The 16,962-nt window shown below is 38.0% G+C and overlaps 1 protein-coding gene across 7 annotated transcripts in view; it reads right to left on the bottom strand.

Annotated features, from left to right (window-relative positions):
* The window catches only part of Srp54 (splicing regulatory protein 54), a 274,433-nt gene that overhangs the window by 161,175 nt on the left and 96,296 nt on the right, over nucleotides 1-16,962 (bottom strand). For all 7 annotated transcript variants that reach the window (XR_016546991.1, XR_016546992.1, XM_090374416.1 and 4 more), the window contains one exon: nucleotides 10,283-10,458. Coding sequence is in view for 5 of the 7 variants with exons in the window: in XM_090374416.1 (XP_090230542.1) it covers nucleotides 10,283-10,458 (176 nt within the window). In the remaining 2 variants the exon portion in view is untranslated. The remainder of the gene's footprint in view (nucleotides 1-10,282; nucleotides 10,459-16,962) is intronic.

The raw sequence follows: 16,962 nt of genomic DNA on the forward strand, positions 1-16,962 counted from the left end.
AACAGGCGCAGCACTGTTGAAGAGCCGACTACCCAATACAACATAGACCAACTCCGAACAATATCTGGAATGACCATGCGTCGCACCCTCACACGTATCGACTATACCAGCAGACGACTCCTACGGCATCCTCTCCAAACCAAGGTTCATCGGCATAAAAGACTCGCCTGGTGCAAAGAACATGCAAGTTGGACGTCAGAAGACTGGAAGAAGGTGTGGTGGTCAGATTAGTTCCGTTATTTACTCCACACCGTGGATGGTCATGTACGGATTTGATCCATCATGCATGGTACCAAAAGTGCAGGCTGTTGTATGGTTGTTGTGGGGGGTTTCATGGCACATAAGCTACTTTGGCTATAATGCACCTATTCATTTATAACAAAAAGGAAATGAAAAAGTATTGTATTGTCTCAAAAGTACTTAATCAGAAAAGATTAAAAATTCCAGTTTGCTTGAAAAAGCAGAAAAATTCAGAAATATTGACAATATTTCTGAATTTTTCTAGGGTTATTGGTTGTTGAAGGATAATCAGTGATTATAAGGTTGAAATTCTGTCTTGTTTATAATAGGAGCAGTCAATGAGAATGTGTTTAACAGTCATATTTACAGAGCAATGTGGACACCATAGTGGATCATCTCCTGTGGTGATTATGAAGGCGAGTCAGTTGAGTATGACCTATCCTTTCTCTTGAAAGGGTTACTTCTCGTCTCGAGGCACGGACACTGGAGAGCCAGATTTTCAGAACCTCTTTAATCTTAAAGAGTTTATTATCAGTTTGGGAATGCCACAGTGCTGTCTATTCTGTGGCTGTATGGTGTGGGGAATGTTTCACTGGCAGGAACTTGGACCCCTGGTGCATGTGGAACAACGTATCAGTGGTCTCCGGTATCGTCAACTGCATGCTGACTGTGTACACCACACTATGTTACACTTTTCCCCGAATGGCGATGGTGTCTTCCAAGAAGACAATGCACAAAACCATTGCCACACTTGTTGTGCAGGTTTGAGGAACACAGTTCTGACTTCCAGCATATCGATTGGCCACTGAACTCCCCCGATATTTTTCCCATAGAGCACTTGTGGGACTACAGAAAGGCATATCAGGTGCCTGGATACACCAATCACATCCATACCTGCATTGCTGGGCGCATTACACACAACTTGGTTGGCCATACCTCCCAAACGCTTCTGACATCTTGTTGAATCAAAGCCATGCCAGATAGCTGCTGTACTGAGGGCAAAGGAAGGACCTAAGAAGTATTGGGTTGGTGGTCATAATTCAGTGATCACTCAGTGTATATTGGCTCAAAACCAAGTGGAAAGTGGATCAAAGATTAAGGATGTAAATATTAGACAGAGACAAAGGGGGGAAGGGAAAAAAAAAAAAAAAAAGAATATCAAATTTCTATACTTACAAATGTTTATATATAAATAAATAAGATAAAATTACTTTATATACACTGATACAAGTTTATGGTGAGTAAAAAAGAATTTAGTCCAAAACTTCTTCTGTACTTGTTAACAGAAGGGACTGCTTCTACAGGGATGGGATACACTTAAATAGAAAGGGTGCAAGAATATTTGCTGATGCTATCGAGGCAGTGTTAGGTGGGTCGGAAAACTAACAGATAACAGTAGCCACTGCAGAGGTGAAAGTGATTCTTGCACTGCTTCTATTGGAATGAGCAGAACCCTGGAAAACAAGATGCAGGATATTTCAGAGACTGCTGGGAGTCATTGCAGTACAAGTAAACACAGTGGGTTGTGTTAGAATAGCTAAGAAAAAGAACAGGTGCATGTATACTTGCATGTACACCAATGCCAGGAGTTCACACAGATATAAGGAATGTAAATAAATTTGATGAATTTGAGATATTGCTCAAAGCATCAAAGGCGGATATTGTTGGGATATCAGAGACGTGGTGTCACACAGATATAAGGAATGCAGAACTGGAATATGGGGAGTACAACGTCTGCAGAAAGGATACACAGGATAGAAAGGGAGGAGGGGTTATGCTATTAGTTAAGAAATACATAAAATCCAAGGAAGTGAAGCCAGACGACATTGCTGGACAGTGCAGTGTCGAGTCAGTTTGGTGTAACATAAGCATTGGGAGATCAAAATTGAGAGTAGAAGTGTGCTATAGGCCTAATGACTCTGATGAGAAACTGTACAGGGAAACAGAGTGGGCCAGTAAATCGGAGTGTCTTATAATGGGGGATTTTAATTTCCCAGATATTGACTGGAATTTGTGGGTTGGTCACACACACTAGCAAAGCTTTTGTGGATTTATTGGATGATTGTTTTCTACAGCAGCATGTTTGGGAGGCAACTAGAGGGAGTAATACTCTTGATCTGATTATCAGTAATGATTCTTCATGCATCAAGAATCTGCAGTTAAAGGAACCACTACACTAGGCAGCAGTGATCACAGTGTGCTGAAGTGGGATTTACTCAAAGAGGTAACTACCATCAAAGTAAAGGGAAGGGTTTTTGCTTTTGGTGGTATTTTTATGGCCTGAGACAGTATGTAAATTCTATACAGTAGAACCAACTGATGATGTTACCAGCAGCAAATTCAAAATGGGAAGCATTCAAAGAATTAATCTTGGAAGCTACTAAGCTTTTCATACCAACAAGGAAATATTGTTTAAGATTGAGGCCTAAATGGATAGCAGATGAACTTATCAGACATGTGATAGAGAAGAAAAATGCATGGGATACATATAAATTAACACGACACAGAAGACTATGATAGATATAAGCTGGTCTGTAACCAAGCTACAAAGGAGGTTAGGCAGGCAAAGGCAGATTATGAGAAATCTTTGGCAAACGATGCAGATGCAAAGAAAAACTGCAGAGTTCTTTACTTATCTAAACTCTAGAAGGAAGGGGGATGAAATCAGATTGGTCCACTTGATATCGATGGTTCAACTGTTGATGATCCTGCTCAGGTAGCTAACAAACTAAATGAATATTTTGCATCGACATTCACACATGAGGAGTTATTCAGCGAGGGGAATGTCAGAGGTGTATTCAGCTCTGGCAATAAGCTAGATAATCTTGTAATAACTCTGAGTAAAGTGGAGGAGAAATTGTTGAAGATAAACATAAGAAAGGCACCTGGGGTGGATGGGATCTATCCAGTTATATTAAAGGAGGCAGCAAAGGAAGTAAGCAAACCCTTAGCCATAGTTATGAGAGCTTCCTTGGACTCAGGGGAGGTACCCATAGACTGGAAATGTGCAAATGTGACCCCAATTCACAAAGGAGGATCAAAGGCTGACACAAGTAATTATAGACCTGTGAGCTTAACTTCTGTTCCAGGAAAATTAATGGAGGCACTGGTTAAAGAAGAACTGCAGGATCATCTAGACAAGACTTCAGTTATAACTCTGACACAGCATGATTTTGTTAAGGGGAAGTCTTGCCTGACCAATCTGATTGGATACTATGATGCAATCACAAAAGAACTGGTTGCAGGGAATATCTTTGATATTATATACTTGGATCTTAGAAAGGCTTTTGATACCGTTGCACATGGAAGACTGCTGCACAATTTGGAGAAGTGTGGCACTGTAGGCAAATTGCTGCTATGGATAAAGGGGTGGTTGAGGGGGAAAAGGCAGAGAGTGGTAATCAATGGGCACTGCTCATTGTGGACTAATGTTATTAGTGGAGTTCCTCAGGGTTCAGTGTTAGGTCCATTATTGTTTTCTGTATTTATAAATAATATTGATGATGGTATATCAAGCTTAATGTCCAAGTTTGCAGACGATACAAAGGTTGGCAGGGTTGTTAAGGACACTACTGATGCTATGCTGCTGCAACAGGATCTGGAAAGGTTGAGCAGATGGGCTGAGAGGAGGCAAATAAAGTTTAACATTGACAAATGTAAAGTACTACATATGGGAAACAGCAACCCCAGAGCAACGTATCAACTCTGTGGTACTACACTGACAGTGGTAGAGAATGAAAAGGACCTGGGGGTAATTGTGCAGGCAGATATGAAGTTCTCTCAGCAGTGCATACGGGCTGCAAGAGTAGTTCATGGTGTCTTGTCAATGATATACAGGAATTTTTCTAGCAGGGATAAGGAGGTGATTATTTCCTTGTATAAGGCAATGGTCAGGCCACACCTTGAGTACTGTATACAGGTCTGGAGGCCTCATTTCAAAAAGGATGTAGAACTGCTGGAACGAGTACAGAGTAGGACAACAAGATTAGTGAATGGAACAAAGGGTTGCTCTTATGAAGAAAGGCTTAAGTTTTGCAAATTAGTGTCTGGAGACTAGGCACCAGCGAGGTGATCTGACAGAGGTGTATAAAGCCTTGAATGGTTTGAGCATGCTCAATGCTGATGGGATTCTGCCTTTTGCACAGAATAATCACCTGAGAGGGCATAAATTCAAATTGAGGAAAGACAGATGTAGGATAAATGTGCGGAAATTTGCCTTTAGCTAGCGGGTAGTTGGTTGGTGGAACAGACTTCCATCCCTTGTTGTGGAAGTTGATAGCCTAAATAAGTTTAAGGCTCAGCTGGACAGGTATTTTGAACGAACAGAGGGGTGAAGTGGAAGTGTTTTTTTTTTTTTTTTTTTTTGGCTGATGCTGCATAAGCTTGCTTTCTTGCATCATATGCCTCTACTAATGCTAAAGTTCAACTATAGAGTGAATGCAAGCACATCATTATAAAAAGATAAATGATTTAGTTAATTAACAACACATGAATACACATACAAGATTAACATGAAAATTTCAAACATATTACACAAACACAAAATAACCAACTGTATAATTTATTTTTCAGTTTTTTTTTTTTTTTTTTTTTTTAAAGAAGGCAAAGAGTTTGCCTTCTTCAAAATTTTTGGAAACATTTTCCCATTTTAGCAAACAGAATTCTATCAAAAAAATTGTCAGCATCCATTCCTCTTGTTCTTATTGCTCATCCACTATAGGCAGTTGCAGAGAAGACATTTTTTTTAAAATTCAGTTTCTGTAAATTTGTAAATTCAATTCTAAAATTTTCTAAAGTTATTTCTGAAAGTTATATTCTTTCTGGTAACTTTAGTAGTGTAATTTTAATTTTGTTTAATTTCAGTAGCAAATAAATTTTGGTTGACTGCTGTAATACAGGTAACCCTCATATAACATGGTAGTTAGATTCCCATAAAATCTAATGTAGTGCGAAACCATGTTATACGGTTTCGCACTACAGAACCAGTACAAATAAGGGGGTTACGTTCCAAAAGCAGACAAAAAAAAATACTTTTTTAAATAACTATTGGAAACTTAATTTTTATTAAAAATAGTAATTACTGAACAAACCTTACAAACTGTGATACATATAGGTGAGATAATGTATGTTTATTTAATTTTCTTCCTCTTCATTGCTGCTAAGCACAATCAAATGAGAATGTTTTCTCTGTTGCAGATATCTTCACATTTTGAACTTTCTTCTGCAGCATCTAGATTTTGTGTATCTTCTGCTCTCTTTAAAAAATCAGTAATCTGGTTTGTTTGCTTTTGTTTGATAGATCTTTGCAAATTTCATGGCTTGGAGCTAAGCATTTTTGAAGCTCACTTTTGAACTTTGTGCTCCTTTCAGTCGAAGGAGCTGCATCCAAAAAATAAGATTCTAATTGCTCGGCTAAGTTTATGCCTTCCTGTATGCTTTTTAGTGTAAAATTTGGAACTTCAGAATTTTCATCTGTGCTATCATCCTCTGAATTGATTTGGTTTATCTACAATGCAATTTCCATCAAATCCGCATGGCTAGACTCTTTTCCCACCAGTAATTCTTGAATGTCTTCAGTAGTAATATCATCAAAACATTCCTCCCTACTGAGTTAGCAAGTTGTACTATTGCACTGATTCCGTTTTCTGCCAGTTCAACCATATTTCCTGAACGAACTGACTCTGGTTATACATTTTTCCAACACTCAGTTAATGTTAATGGTTGGTTTTACTTTGAGCGATAAAACTATGATTCCGATACAACCAACTGAAAAACGTTTCCATGCCTCCATTACTTCAATAGATTCGGAATCAATTTTTTCCAAAATCCATTGTAACGATTTTCTGATGTAATGGGTTTTAAAGGTAGATATGATGCCTTGATCTAATGACTAAATTAAAGAAGTTGTATTAGGTGGTAGGAATAATACTTCTATGTTTGGATGACTTAAATCTTTTGGATGGTCTGGCACTTTATCAAATAGTAATAAAACTTTGAAATCTAGATTTTTTTTCCCACAAGTTCAATAGCACAGAACTTAACATGGGGATTTCCCAACAAAATAAAATACAGGGATTTCCTTTTTTTTTGCATAACGACTAGCGAGCCAAAAGAAAGGATTCACAAAAGAATGGAAACGTTGAAAAATTATATCCAACATAACAGCAGGGTTTCCCACAATTCTCTAACTGTTTTATTAAGTACCGTGTTGTGTGAGAATTGCCGTAATTTATCAATCGTGTTGTAGAAGTCTGCCTGGGGCAAAGGCTAATGACGTTGTAGAGCAGATATCATCCTTTAAGGGCACAAAGGGTGATATTGTTGTACACATTGGCACTAATGATATTAAGAATAGGAGACCGGAGGAATTACTTAACAAGTCCAAGTCAATGCTGAAAAAAAAAAAAAAAAAAGTCGTCAGTTAGGGTTGAATTTGAAAGTGTCTGCAATTCTACCCAGACACGATAGGAGGGAGTCTATCATAAGAGCCTTGTTGATCAATTCGGCCCTGGAGAGATTGTGCAAGGCTCAAGGGGTAGAATTTTTCTCAGCCTGGTCTGTGCTTGTTAACAGGAGAGACTGCTTCTACAGGGATGGGATACACTTAAATAGAAAGGGTGCAAGAATATTTGCTGATGCTATCGAGGCAGAGTTAGGTGGGTCAGAAAACTGCTAGCTTGGGGGGGATACACGGACTAATAGATTACCAGTAGCCGCTGGCAGAGGTAAAAGTGATTCTTGCACTACTTCTATTGAAATGCAATTGAGCAGCAGCCTGGAAAGCAAGGCAATGGGGATTTCCAGGACTGCTGGGAGTCATAGTGGAACAAGTAAATACATGGGCTGTGTAAGGGTAACTAAGAGTAGAAACAGGTGCATATATACTTGCCTGAACAACAATGTTAGGAGTATAGTTAATAAATTCGATGAGCTTGAAGTGCTAGTCAACACATCAAAGGCAGATATGGTTGGGATATCAGAGACATGGTGTTACACAGACATAAGCAGTGCAGAACTGGAATTTGGGGAGTACAATGTGTACAGAAAGGATAGACAGGACAGAAAGGGAGGAGGGGTTATGCTGTTAGTTAAGAAACAAAATATAAGGAAGTGCATCCAATCGATGTCGGTGGACAATGCAATGTTGAGTCTGTTTGGTGTGACATAAGCACTGGGAAAGGAAAAATGAGAGTAGGTGTGTGTGTTATAGGGCAAATGAATCTGATGAGCATAATTAGCAATTATGCAGAGAAATAAAGTGCGCCAGTAAATCAGTGTCTTATAATGAGGGATTTTAATTTCCCAGAGATTGACAGGAATTTGTGTGTTGGTCACTCACACACTAGCAAGGCTTTAGTGGATTTATTGGATGATTGTTTTCTATAGCAGCAGCATGTTCAGGAGGCAAATAAAGGGAGTAATACTCTTGATCTGATTATCAGTAGTGATTCTTCATGCATCAAGAATCTGCAGATAAATCCACTAGGTGGCAGTGATCACAGTGTGCTGAAGTGGGATTTACTCAAAGAGGTAACTACCATCAAGGGTAAAGGGAAGGGTTTTTGCTCTCGTAAAGGTAACCACGGTGATCTGAGACAGTATTTAAATTCTATACGGTAGGACCAATTGATGATGTTGCCAACAGTAAATTCAAAATGGGAAGCATTCAAAGAATTAGTCTTAGAAGCTACTAGGCTTTTCATACCAACAAAGAAATATTGTTCAATATTTAGGTCAAAATGGATGTCAGATGAACTAATTAGACATGTGGCAGAGAAGAAAAATGCATGGGATACACGTAAATTAACAGGTGACACAGAAGCCTATGATAGATAAAAGCTGGTCTGTAACCAACTTACAAAGGAGGTTAGGCAAGCAAAGGCAGATTATGAGAAATCTTTGGCAAAGGATGCAAAGAAAAACAGCAAAGAGTTCTTTACTTATGTAAACTCTAGAAGGAAAGGAAAGGAATGAATCATATTGGTCCACTTGATATCGATGGTTAAACTGTTGATGATCCTCTTCAGGTAGCTAGCAAACTAAATGAATATTTTGCATCTACATTCGCACGAGGAGTAATTCAGGGAGGGGAGTGCCAGAGGTGTATTCAACTCTGGCAGTAAGCTAGACAATCTTGTAATAACTGAGAGTAAAGTGGAGGAGAAATTGTTGAAGATAAACATAAGAAACATAAGAAATTGTTGAAGATAAACATAATAAATTCCATCCAGGGGTGGATGGAATTTATCCAGTTATATTAAAGGAGGGGGCAAAGGAAGTAAGCAAATCCTTAGCCCTAATTATCCAGTCCATGGCTACCTCCCCTGGACTGAAGGGGAGGTTAAAGAAGCATTGGAGGATCATCTAGACAAGACTTTGGTTGTAGCTCGGGCACAGCATGGGTTTGTTAAAGGGAAGTCTTGTCTGACAAATTTCATTGGATACTATGATGTAGTCACAAAGGAACTGGATGCAAAGAATAAGTTTGATATCATATATTTGGATCTTTGAAAAGCCTTTGATACTGTTGCACATGGAGGACTGCTGCACAAATTGGATCAGTGTGGAATTGGAGGCAAATTGCTGCTATGGATAAAGGGATGGTTGATTGGGAGAAGACAGAGAGTTGTAATCAATGGACACTGTTCTTCGTGGACTAATGTTATTAGTGGTGTCCCTCAGGGTTCAGTGTTGGGTCCATTGTTGTTTTCTGTATTTATAAATGATATTGATGATGGTATATCAGGCTTAATGTCCAAGTTTGCAGACGGTATGAAGGTTGGCATGGTTGTTAATAACACTAATGACAGTACACTGCTGCAACAGGATCTAGAAATGTTGAGCAGATGGGCTGAGAAGTGGCAAATGAAGTTTAACATTGGCAAATGTAAAGTACTACATATGGGAAGCAGTAATCCTAGAGTAACGTATCAACTCTGTGGTACCGCAGAGTTGATTTGGTACCACACTGACAGTGGTAGAGAATGAAAAGGACCCGGGGGTAATGGTGCAGGCAGATATGAAATTTTCTGAGCAGTGCAGATGGTCTGCAAGAGTAGCTCATGGTGTCTTGTCAATGATATACAGGAATTGTTCTAGCAGGGATAAGGAGGTGATTATCCCCTTGTAGAAGGCAATGGTCAGGCCACACCTTGAGTACTGTATACAGGTCTGGAGGCCTCATTTTAAGAAGGATGTAGAGAGGTTCGAACGAGTACAGAGAAGGGCAACAGGATTAGTGAATGTAACAAAAGGTTGCTCTCAAGAAGAACGGCTTTAAGTTTTGCAAATTACAGTGTCTGGAGACTAGGCACCTGCAAGGTGATCTGATTTTTTTTTGGCTGATGCTATATAAGCTTGCTTTCTTGCATCATGTGCACTTGCTAATGCTAAGTACTGTGTTATATGGGGGTTGCCTGTACTTTAATTAATTTAATTACAGCAATTGCAGTTTAACTGTTTTAATACTTTGTGAAATTAAATTCTGTATTCTTAAGTTCAAATCTTTTCAAGAACCATTTGTACAGCCTATGGCACATTCCAAGGTCAGCCTTATAGAGAAACTATGCTCAACTGATGATTCTTTTCTCTATTTTATTATAATAAAATCTATCAAGAGGCTGTATGCAAAGTGGGTAAAATACTATCACCTACAGTGAGCAAATTTTGTAACCATGCAATGTTCTTTTACCTCTTAATTTGTAATGTGTATGAAATTTCAGATATTCATAAAATTTTAATGAGGTATTCTGCAATTGCTTTTTAATCAATTTGTACTTTTTTAAATGTGCTAAACAGTAAAAGCATATGGGGCCTGGAGAGAGAGAGAGACAGAGAGAGAGAGAGAGAGAGGCTAAAACATTATAAAACTATATAATGGTCCTATTAATCAGTTCAAAAAATTCTAAACCATAACAAATTTATAATGCAAAAAAACCCCACCATTATTGTGCAAAACAGAGGGATGAATTCGGGATACATGGAATTACCCTGCTTTTCAGCAGCTTCTTTGAGTTTATATTGTCATATAAGATTAACTTACTTCAGTGGACGGCCTCCAAAAATCACACCATTATATTGTAAAGCATTTGCAACTGACAACTGTTCAGTAAATTCAACAAAAGCAAAGCGTGTAGGTTGCGTTTCATCACCAGCCATTCTAACGTATTTTACTTCCCCAATTTGATTGAAGAATTTTAAAAGCTGTTCTGCATTTAGCTGCAAAAGAAAAAATACATCATAATCAAAAATAAGTTAACAAAATAAAATATACATATTTGAAGCATATACATTTCGTGGATAATTAGAAACTAGTAAAAGACACATTAAGTGATTCTATGTTTCTATACATAAATAACAAGCAAATTATCACATACAGTAAACCCCTGCTATTCACTGTATCTGTATTTGTGGTTGCTGATTTAATATAAAACAAAACCTAAAAAAATGTGAATTTTAAAGCGCAGTGAACATTTTCTGCTATAAAAAATACGGGAGTGGCTAAAATCATCTTGCCCAGTCAAAACAGCACTCAGTGGGTGGGGGGAGAGGTGTGATACAATCGTGAGCACGGATGTTTCCCGCTAATCCTTTTTCAATATGTGTTATGCGCTTGTCATGGAGAGTTTTGTCATTTGCTTTTAATTGATATGCTTATGAAAGTGAAAAATCTATCATTTTGCAGTGTTAGTTAAACAGACTTTTTGGAGTGTGTTAATGGATAAAAGAAAGTGACTTTATGGTGGTCAAGTTCTTTTCTAAACCCTATGAAAATATGGCTACAAATAATAAGGGAAATGTGAAAAGATCAAAGGTGATGGCATTAGTGAGTAAAATTGAGTTATTAGACACAATTTCTAATGGTGAAAGTGTCTCGTCAATGGAAAAACATTATAAAAATCAATGAGTCAATGGTACGATAAATCAAAAAAATCTGAAGAAAAAAATCCACCAGTGTCCGTGAAAATGCACTAATTGCTTTAAAAATTTGCTCTGTAACTTGTGATGTTAAATTAGAAAAAACGGAAAAAGCTTTAAATATGTGGATAGAAGCCCGAACTCAAAATAAAATTGCGTTAAGTTCATTCATCATTCATGAAAAGGAAACACACTTTATCAACACTTTAGTGAACCTGGTGATAGCACTGTGTGTGTGTGTGTGGGGGGGGGGATAAGTTTCTTTAGCTAGCAAAGGTTTAAAAGGGAGATCTAAACGGAGCTCAGTAAAAAAACGAAGAAACAAACTTCGATTATGAGTTATTTTTCGCCAGCAACCATATTCTTGAAATGTTTTTGAAAGATTTGTTTGAAATTTCTAATAAATGTTACATTTAATATTAAATTGTTTCTTATTTTCATTTTGATACCTTGTGCTTGTATTTCACTATAACATTATGTAGGTACATATACTGTAATATATACATAGACTAGTTTTTTTTATATATTCATACTTTGGAATGGAACCCTTTCATCACTATGGGTGCCATAATTCAGTATTCGTTCCATTTCTCAGGAATGTAACTCCCGCGAACAGCAGGGGTTTACTGTAAATTATACCCAAAAGATTGCTAAAATGTATAAACAGAAATCGGACTATGATCTGCAGTGTGAAATTCACAAAAAAAAAAATAAAATTAAATTAAAAAAAATAAATACCATGCTAAATTTTAATGGAGGCAAGTTTCTGTTTCCAAATACTTACCTGCAGTTGGCTTTGGCTTGTATGATTCAAGATGAACCATAGATGATTTCGAATGATTAAAAAAAAAAAAAAAAAAAAGAAAAGTTTTTTTTCTAATAGTAGCCACATTTTATCAACTGAATCCCATCTTATGCATACTCAGGTGGTTTCTTGCTATCAATGTAGAGAACCCTTTCCAATGTCAAGTTTAAATTGCCAGACAAACTGCACAAAAATAATCTCTCCTCATTCAACAATCAATCAGCTTTCCTGATGGTCATATTTGTAACAGCAGCGCTTGCTCCCTCACTTAAAAAGTATCACAGCATCCCCCAGCCTTCAAAATGTTTGCACCTGAATACTGCTGCTTGTCTGAACACTTGTAGTCCATTAAGTTATTTGAAACAACTCTGATGTTTCTACACTGCATTTTTGAACTTCACACAAAATTCTATTGTACATCTTTGTGTTAAAGCATATAATGCACTGGTCCCACAGGAGAAAGTTATTGTCAGTGACTCAATTGTCAGGGAAACGGGAAATACATTGTGCAAAAAGGATGGGTGGAATAGAACCAAAGTATGTCTGCTGGGGGACAAAAGTTGATGACATTGTAGAGCAGATATTATCTTTTAAGGGCACAAAAGGTGACATTAATTACATTAAGTGTAGGACATCTGTGGATTTACTTAACAAGTAAAGGTCAATGTTGAAAACAAGTTGTGAGTTAGGGTTAAATTTGAAAGTGTCTGCAACCTTGCCCAGACATTATAAGAGGGAGTATATGATGAGAGCCTTGTCAATCAATTCGGCTGTGGAGAGATTATGTGACACTCATGCTGCAGAATTTTTTTCAGTGTGGCCTGTGCTTGTTAACAGGAGTGATTGCTTCTACATGGATGGGATACAATTAAATAGAAAGGGTGCAAGAATATTTATTGATGCTATCGGGGCAATGTAAGGTGGGTCGGAAAACTGCTAGCTTGGGGAAGGAGATTCACAGACTAATAGATTAACAGTAGCCGCAGGCAGAGGTGGAAATGATCCTTGCACTGCTTCTATTGGAATGAGCAGCAGCCTGGAAAGCAAGTTGTGGGGGATTTCAGGAACTGCTGGGAGTCATGAAACAAGTAAATAAATGGGCTGTGTTAGAGTAACTAAAAGTAAGAACAGGTGCATGAATACCAATTCTAGGAGTATAGTAAATAAATTTGATGAATTTGAAATGCTGGTTAAGACATCAATGGCAGATATTGTAGGGATATGAGAGATGTGGTGTCAAACAGATATAAGGAATGCAGAATTGGAATTTGGGGAGTACAATGTGTACAGAAAGGATAGGAAGGGACAAGGGGTTATGCTGTTAGTTAAGAAACAAAATCTAAGGAAATGCATCCAGTTGACATAGATGGACAGTGCAATGTCGAGTCAGTTTGGTGTGACATAAGCAATGGGAAAGCAAAAATGAGGGTAGCAGTTTATTGTAGGCCCAATGACTCTGATACAGAGAAATAGAGTGGACCAATAAATCAGAGTGTGTCTTATAATGGGGGATTTTAACTTTCCAGATATTGACTGGAACTTGTGGGTTGGAAATTACAGACTAGCAATATTTTTGTGGAGTTATTGGACAACTGTTTTCTACAACATGTTAGGTGCTGCTGTACTCTTGATCTGATTATCAGCAGTGATTATTCATGCGTTAAAGACCTGCAGACAAAAGAACCACTAGATGTCAGTAACCAGTGTATTGATTTGGGATTTACTTAAAGATATAACTCCCATTCAAGAGTAAAGGGAAGGAATTTTGCTTCTTTAAAGATGGCTGCAGTAGTCTCAGACGGTTTTTAAATTCTATACAGTGGGATCAGCTTATGATGTTACCATCAGTAAATTCTAAATGGGAAACATTCAAGGAATTAATTAAAGAAGCTACTAGGCTTTTCATACCAAGTAAGAAATACTCTTCAAGATATAGGTCTAAATTGATGAACTGATGAGACCGTGGCAGAGAACAAAAATGCATAGGATGCATAGACATTATCAGATGACAGAGAAGCCTATGGTAGATATAAACTAGTTTGTAATCAAGTCACAAAGTAGGTTAGGAAAGTAAAGGCAAATTACAAGAAATCTTGCTAAAGGATGCAAAGAAAAACAGCAAGGACTTCTTTACTTAAGTAAAAACTAGAAGGAAGTGAATGATTGAAATTGGTCCATTTGATATCAATGGTACGGTTGTTCATGATCATGCTCAAGTTGCTTACACACTGAATGAGTATTTTGCATTTACATTCACACATGAGGCATTCTTTAGGAAAGGGAGATGTCAGACATTTACCAAACTTTAACATAGAGCTAAATGATTTTGTAATAACGGAGAGGAAAGTGGAAGAGAAACTGTTGAAGTTAAATATAAGAAAGGCACCTTGGGTGGATAGGATCTATTCAATTATATTAAAGGAGGCAGTGAACAAAGTACGTAAACCCTTAGCTATAATTATGAGAGCATTCTTGGATTCAAGGGAGCTCCTGCACACTGCAGTTGTGTAAATGTATCCCCAATTCACAAAGAAGGATAAAAGCTGACATGAGAAATTACAGACCTGTTAGTTTAACTTCTGTTCCAAGAAAAATAATGGAGTTCCTGGTAAAAGAAGTAATGCAGGATAATCTAGACAAGGCTGCATTTATACTTCAGGCACAGCATGGGATTGTCAAAGGAAAATTTTGCCTGACCTATCTGATTGAATACTACAATGAGATCACAAAGGAACTGGATTAAAAAAAAATAATTTTAATATCATATACAGTAGATTCTGGTAATAATATTAGGGCTACTAGTTAATCAGGGCAGCCATTTATTTCATTTAATTGGGATAACATGCTGTTAATCAGGGCAAGAGACTGCAGCACCGAGATTATGCCCCAAATCGTCACTTACGATTGGAGACAATCGTAAGCCCATCATAAAGTGAAAGAAGTAGGCACTGGTTAACATGATCACTACTTAGTAAAATCAGCCACTTTATAGAATCAAATTTGAATGTCTTTGTGTTATTTTCCTAAGGCACATTTCTGGAGGTCACAACCATAAAACAATTTGCAGTTTTTGGTTTATTGGGCTTTTCTGTTAGTGCAACCTGTTATAAACGGGAAGTAAATTCGATCTTATTGCATCTGTAGTATATTAATAGGGACAGGGCTCCCTGTGTGGAAGGGTCTCCAAGAGTGGTACATGGCAATTCTTCTTAGGCAGCATGGCACCAAAGTGATCGATCAGGATGAGCAGTAAGGGGCAAGGCCCAGGCAGGGGCTCTCCAGCCTGCACCAGCCCCACAGATGTAAGTCATGTATGTCAAATGTAAGCCATGTATGGTGAATGTCAGATCAGTCACATACAGACATTCTCAATCCATTGCAGGATGGAAGCCTCGTTAACAATTCATGGTGAGGGAAATGAACCATAATCTGCCATTTGGTCCAGTGTAGACTGGCAGATTAACTGTATTTAGCAGTCAGGGGCTAGAACCCCAATCTACTCAAAGAGGTGTGTTCTACTGCACTCCTGGTCCTGACCACTTGGCTATGGAGCATGTATACATAAACTTACTTTTTTTATATGAAGTGTATTCAGTATCAACAATCAAGTTTGAGTGAACAAACAGTCTCTCACTCTTACATACACACAAATACCAAACAATACACCACTGACTATGTATATGTCCTCTCTCTCTCTCTCTCTCTCTCTCACACACACACACACACACACACACACACACACACACACACACACACACACACACACGACTAAGCCCCACTTGTTCACCCACTCATACAGACACAGGACTGACAAATACATTCAGGACACACACCGTTTCCTGGATATAAATACATATTTAATTTTTTAAAAATTTTTTTTATTATTTTTTTTTAACAGAACACAAGTCACACTCACTCACTCTCACTTACAGAAATTATGATCACAGATGGGGGGGGGGGGGCAATGTCATTCACACAATTTAGGTTAATCTACCACTCATACAATACATAGCTTAATAGTAATTAATTAATATTTGTCTTCACCCTTTCATGCACACAGATATACACAACGTTTTGTTTCTTTATCACCCATGCAACAAGGGTACACTAGATACTTTCCCTTAGCATAAGGGGTAGCCCCAGTGGTGCATGTCTAGATTGGGTATCCCACTACAGGCCAAGGGATAAGCTGTCTCAGTAGGGAAAGATGTCCTTATTGGCTCTAGTCAAAATTTGGTAGTCAGTATACAGCAGGTCCAAGGCAGTTACTCCCAGGAACCTCACTATGCATGGCTTGATTCAGCTCTGAGCCAGTCCAGTCACTGTGGCCACAATAGGTTAGTCAAATCCACATAAGTAGGTTATAATAATGGATTAGTTCTGTTAACGGGAAGATCGGCTTGGCATTATGTATCAAGAAGGTGGTTGTTATATTTTGCAGCTGTAAACTATTTTTGGATAATTATTTTGTATTTACTGGGGTATTCTGCAGAGGTTGTGTTTGTATGGCTTGGCTCTCCTACATTCAAATATGGCTTGTGAATACTGTACAAAGGCCTTATAGTATTCCTCTGCATTGATGAGATGTTCATAATTTCTGGGGAAGCAGGTTGATCTTAGAGATAAATATGTTCCTGTGGTTGTTGCAGCATGGACAATCAAAGTAGATTGTTTCACAAGTGCAGAGGTTATTGGTTAGTTCCAGGATGTAAAGTTTTGCCTTACAGGAACCGTAACCAGTTAAAAAGAAGGTCATATACAGGATGGAGATTTCAGATAGGTTAGTGTCACATTGAGGAGGAATTTGTTAGTGACTCCCTCCCCCATTTAGTGCCTTGTTCCTAGCATGTCTGTCACCTTTGCAGTAGTTCTGAAGCAACTCATTTTATGGTGTGGCAGGCTCTGGTGATGGCTAACAGAATTATTCTCATTATGGAGTCTTTTTTTTTTGGTTCTGGCTATTGCTGTTCTGTGGAACCAGACTGCAGCCACATACGGTG

This window comes from Mastigoproctus giganteus, chromosome 5 (genome assembly GCF_048544385.1).
Source record: "Mastigoproctus giganteus isolate SK-2022 chromosome 5, ASM4854438v1, whole genome shotgun sequence".
Classification (NCBI taxonomy): Eukaryota; Metazoa; Arthropoda; class Arachnida; order Uropygi; family Thelyphonidae; genus Mastigoproctus; species Mastigoproctus giganteus.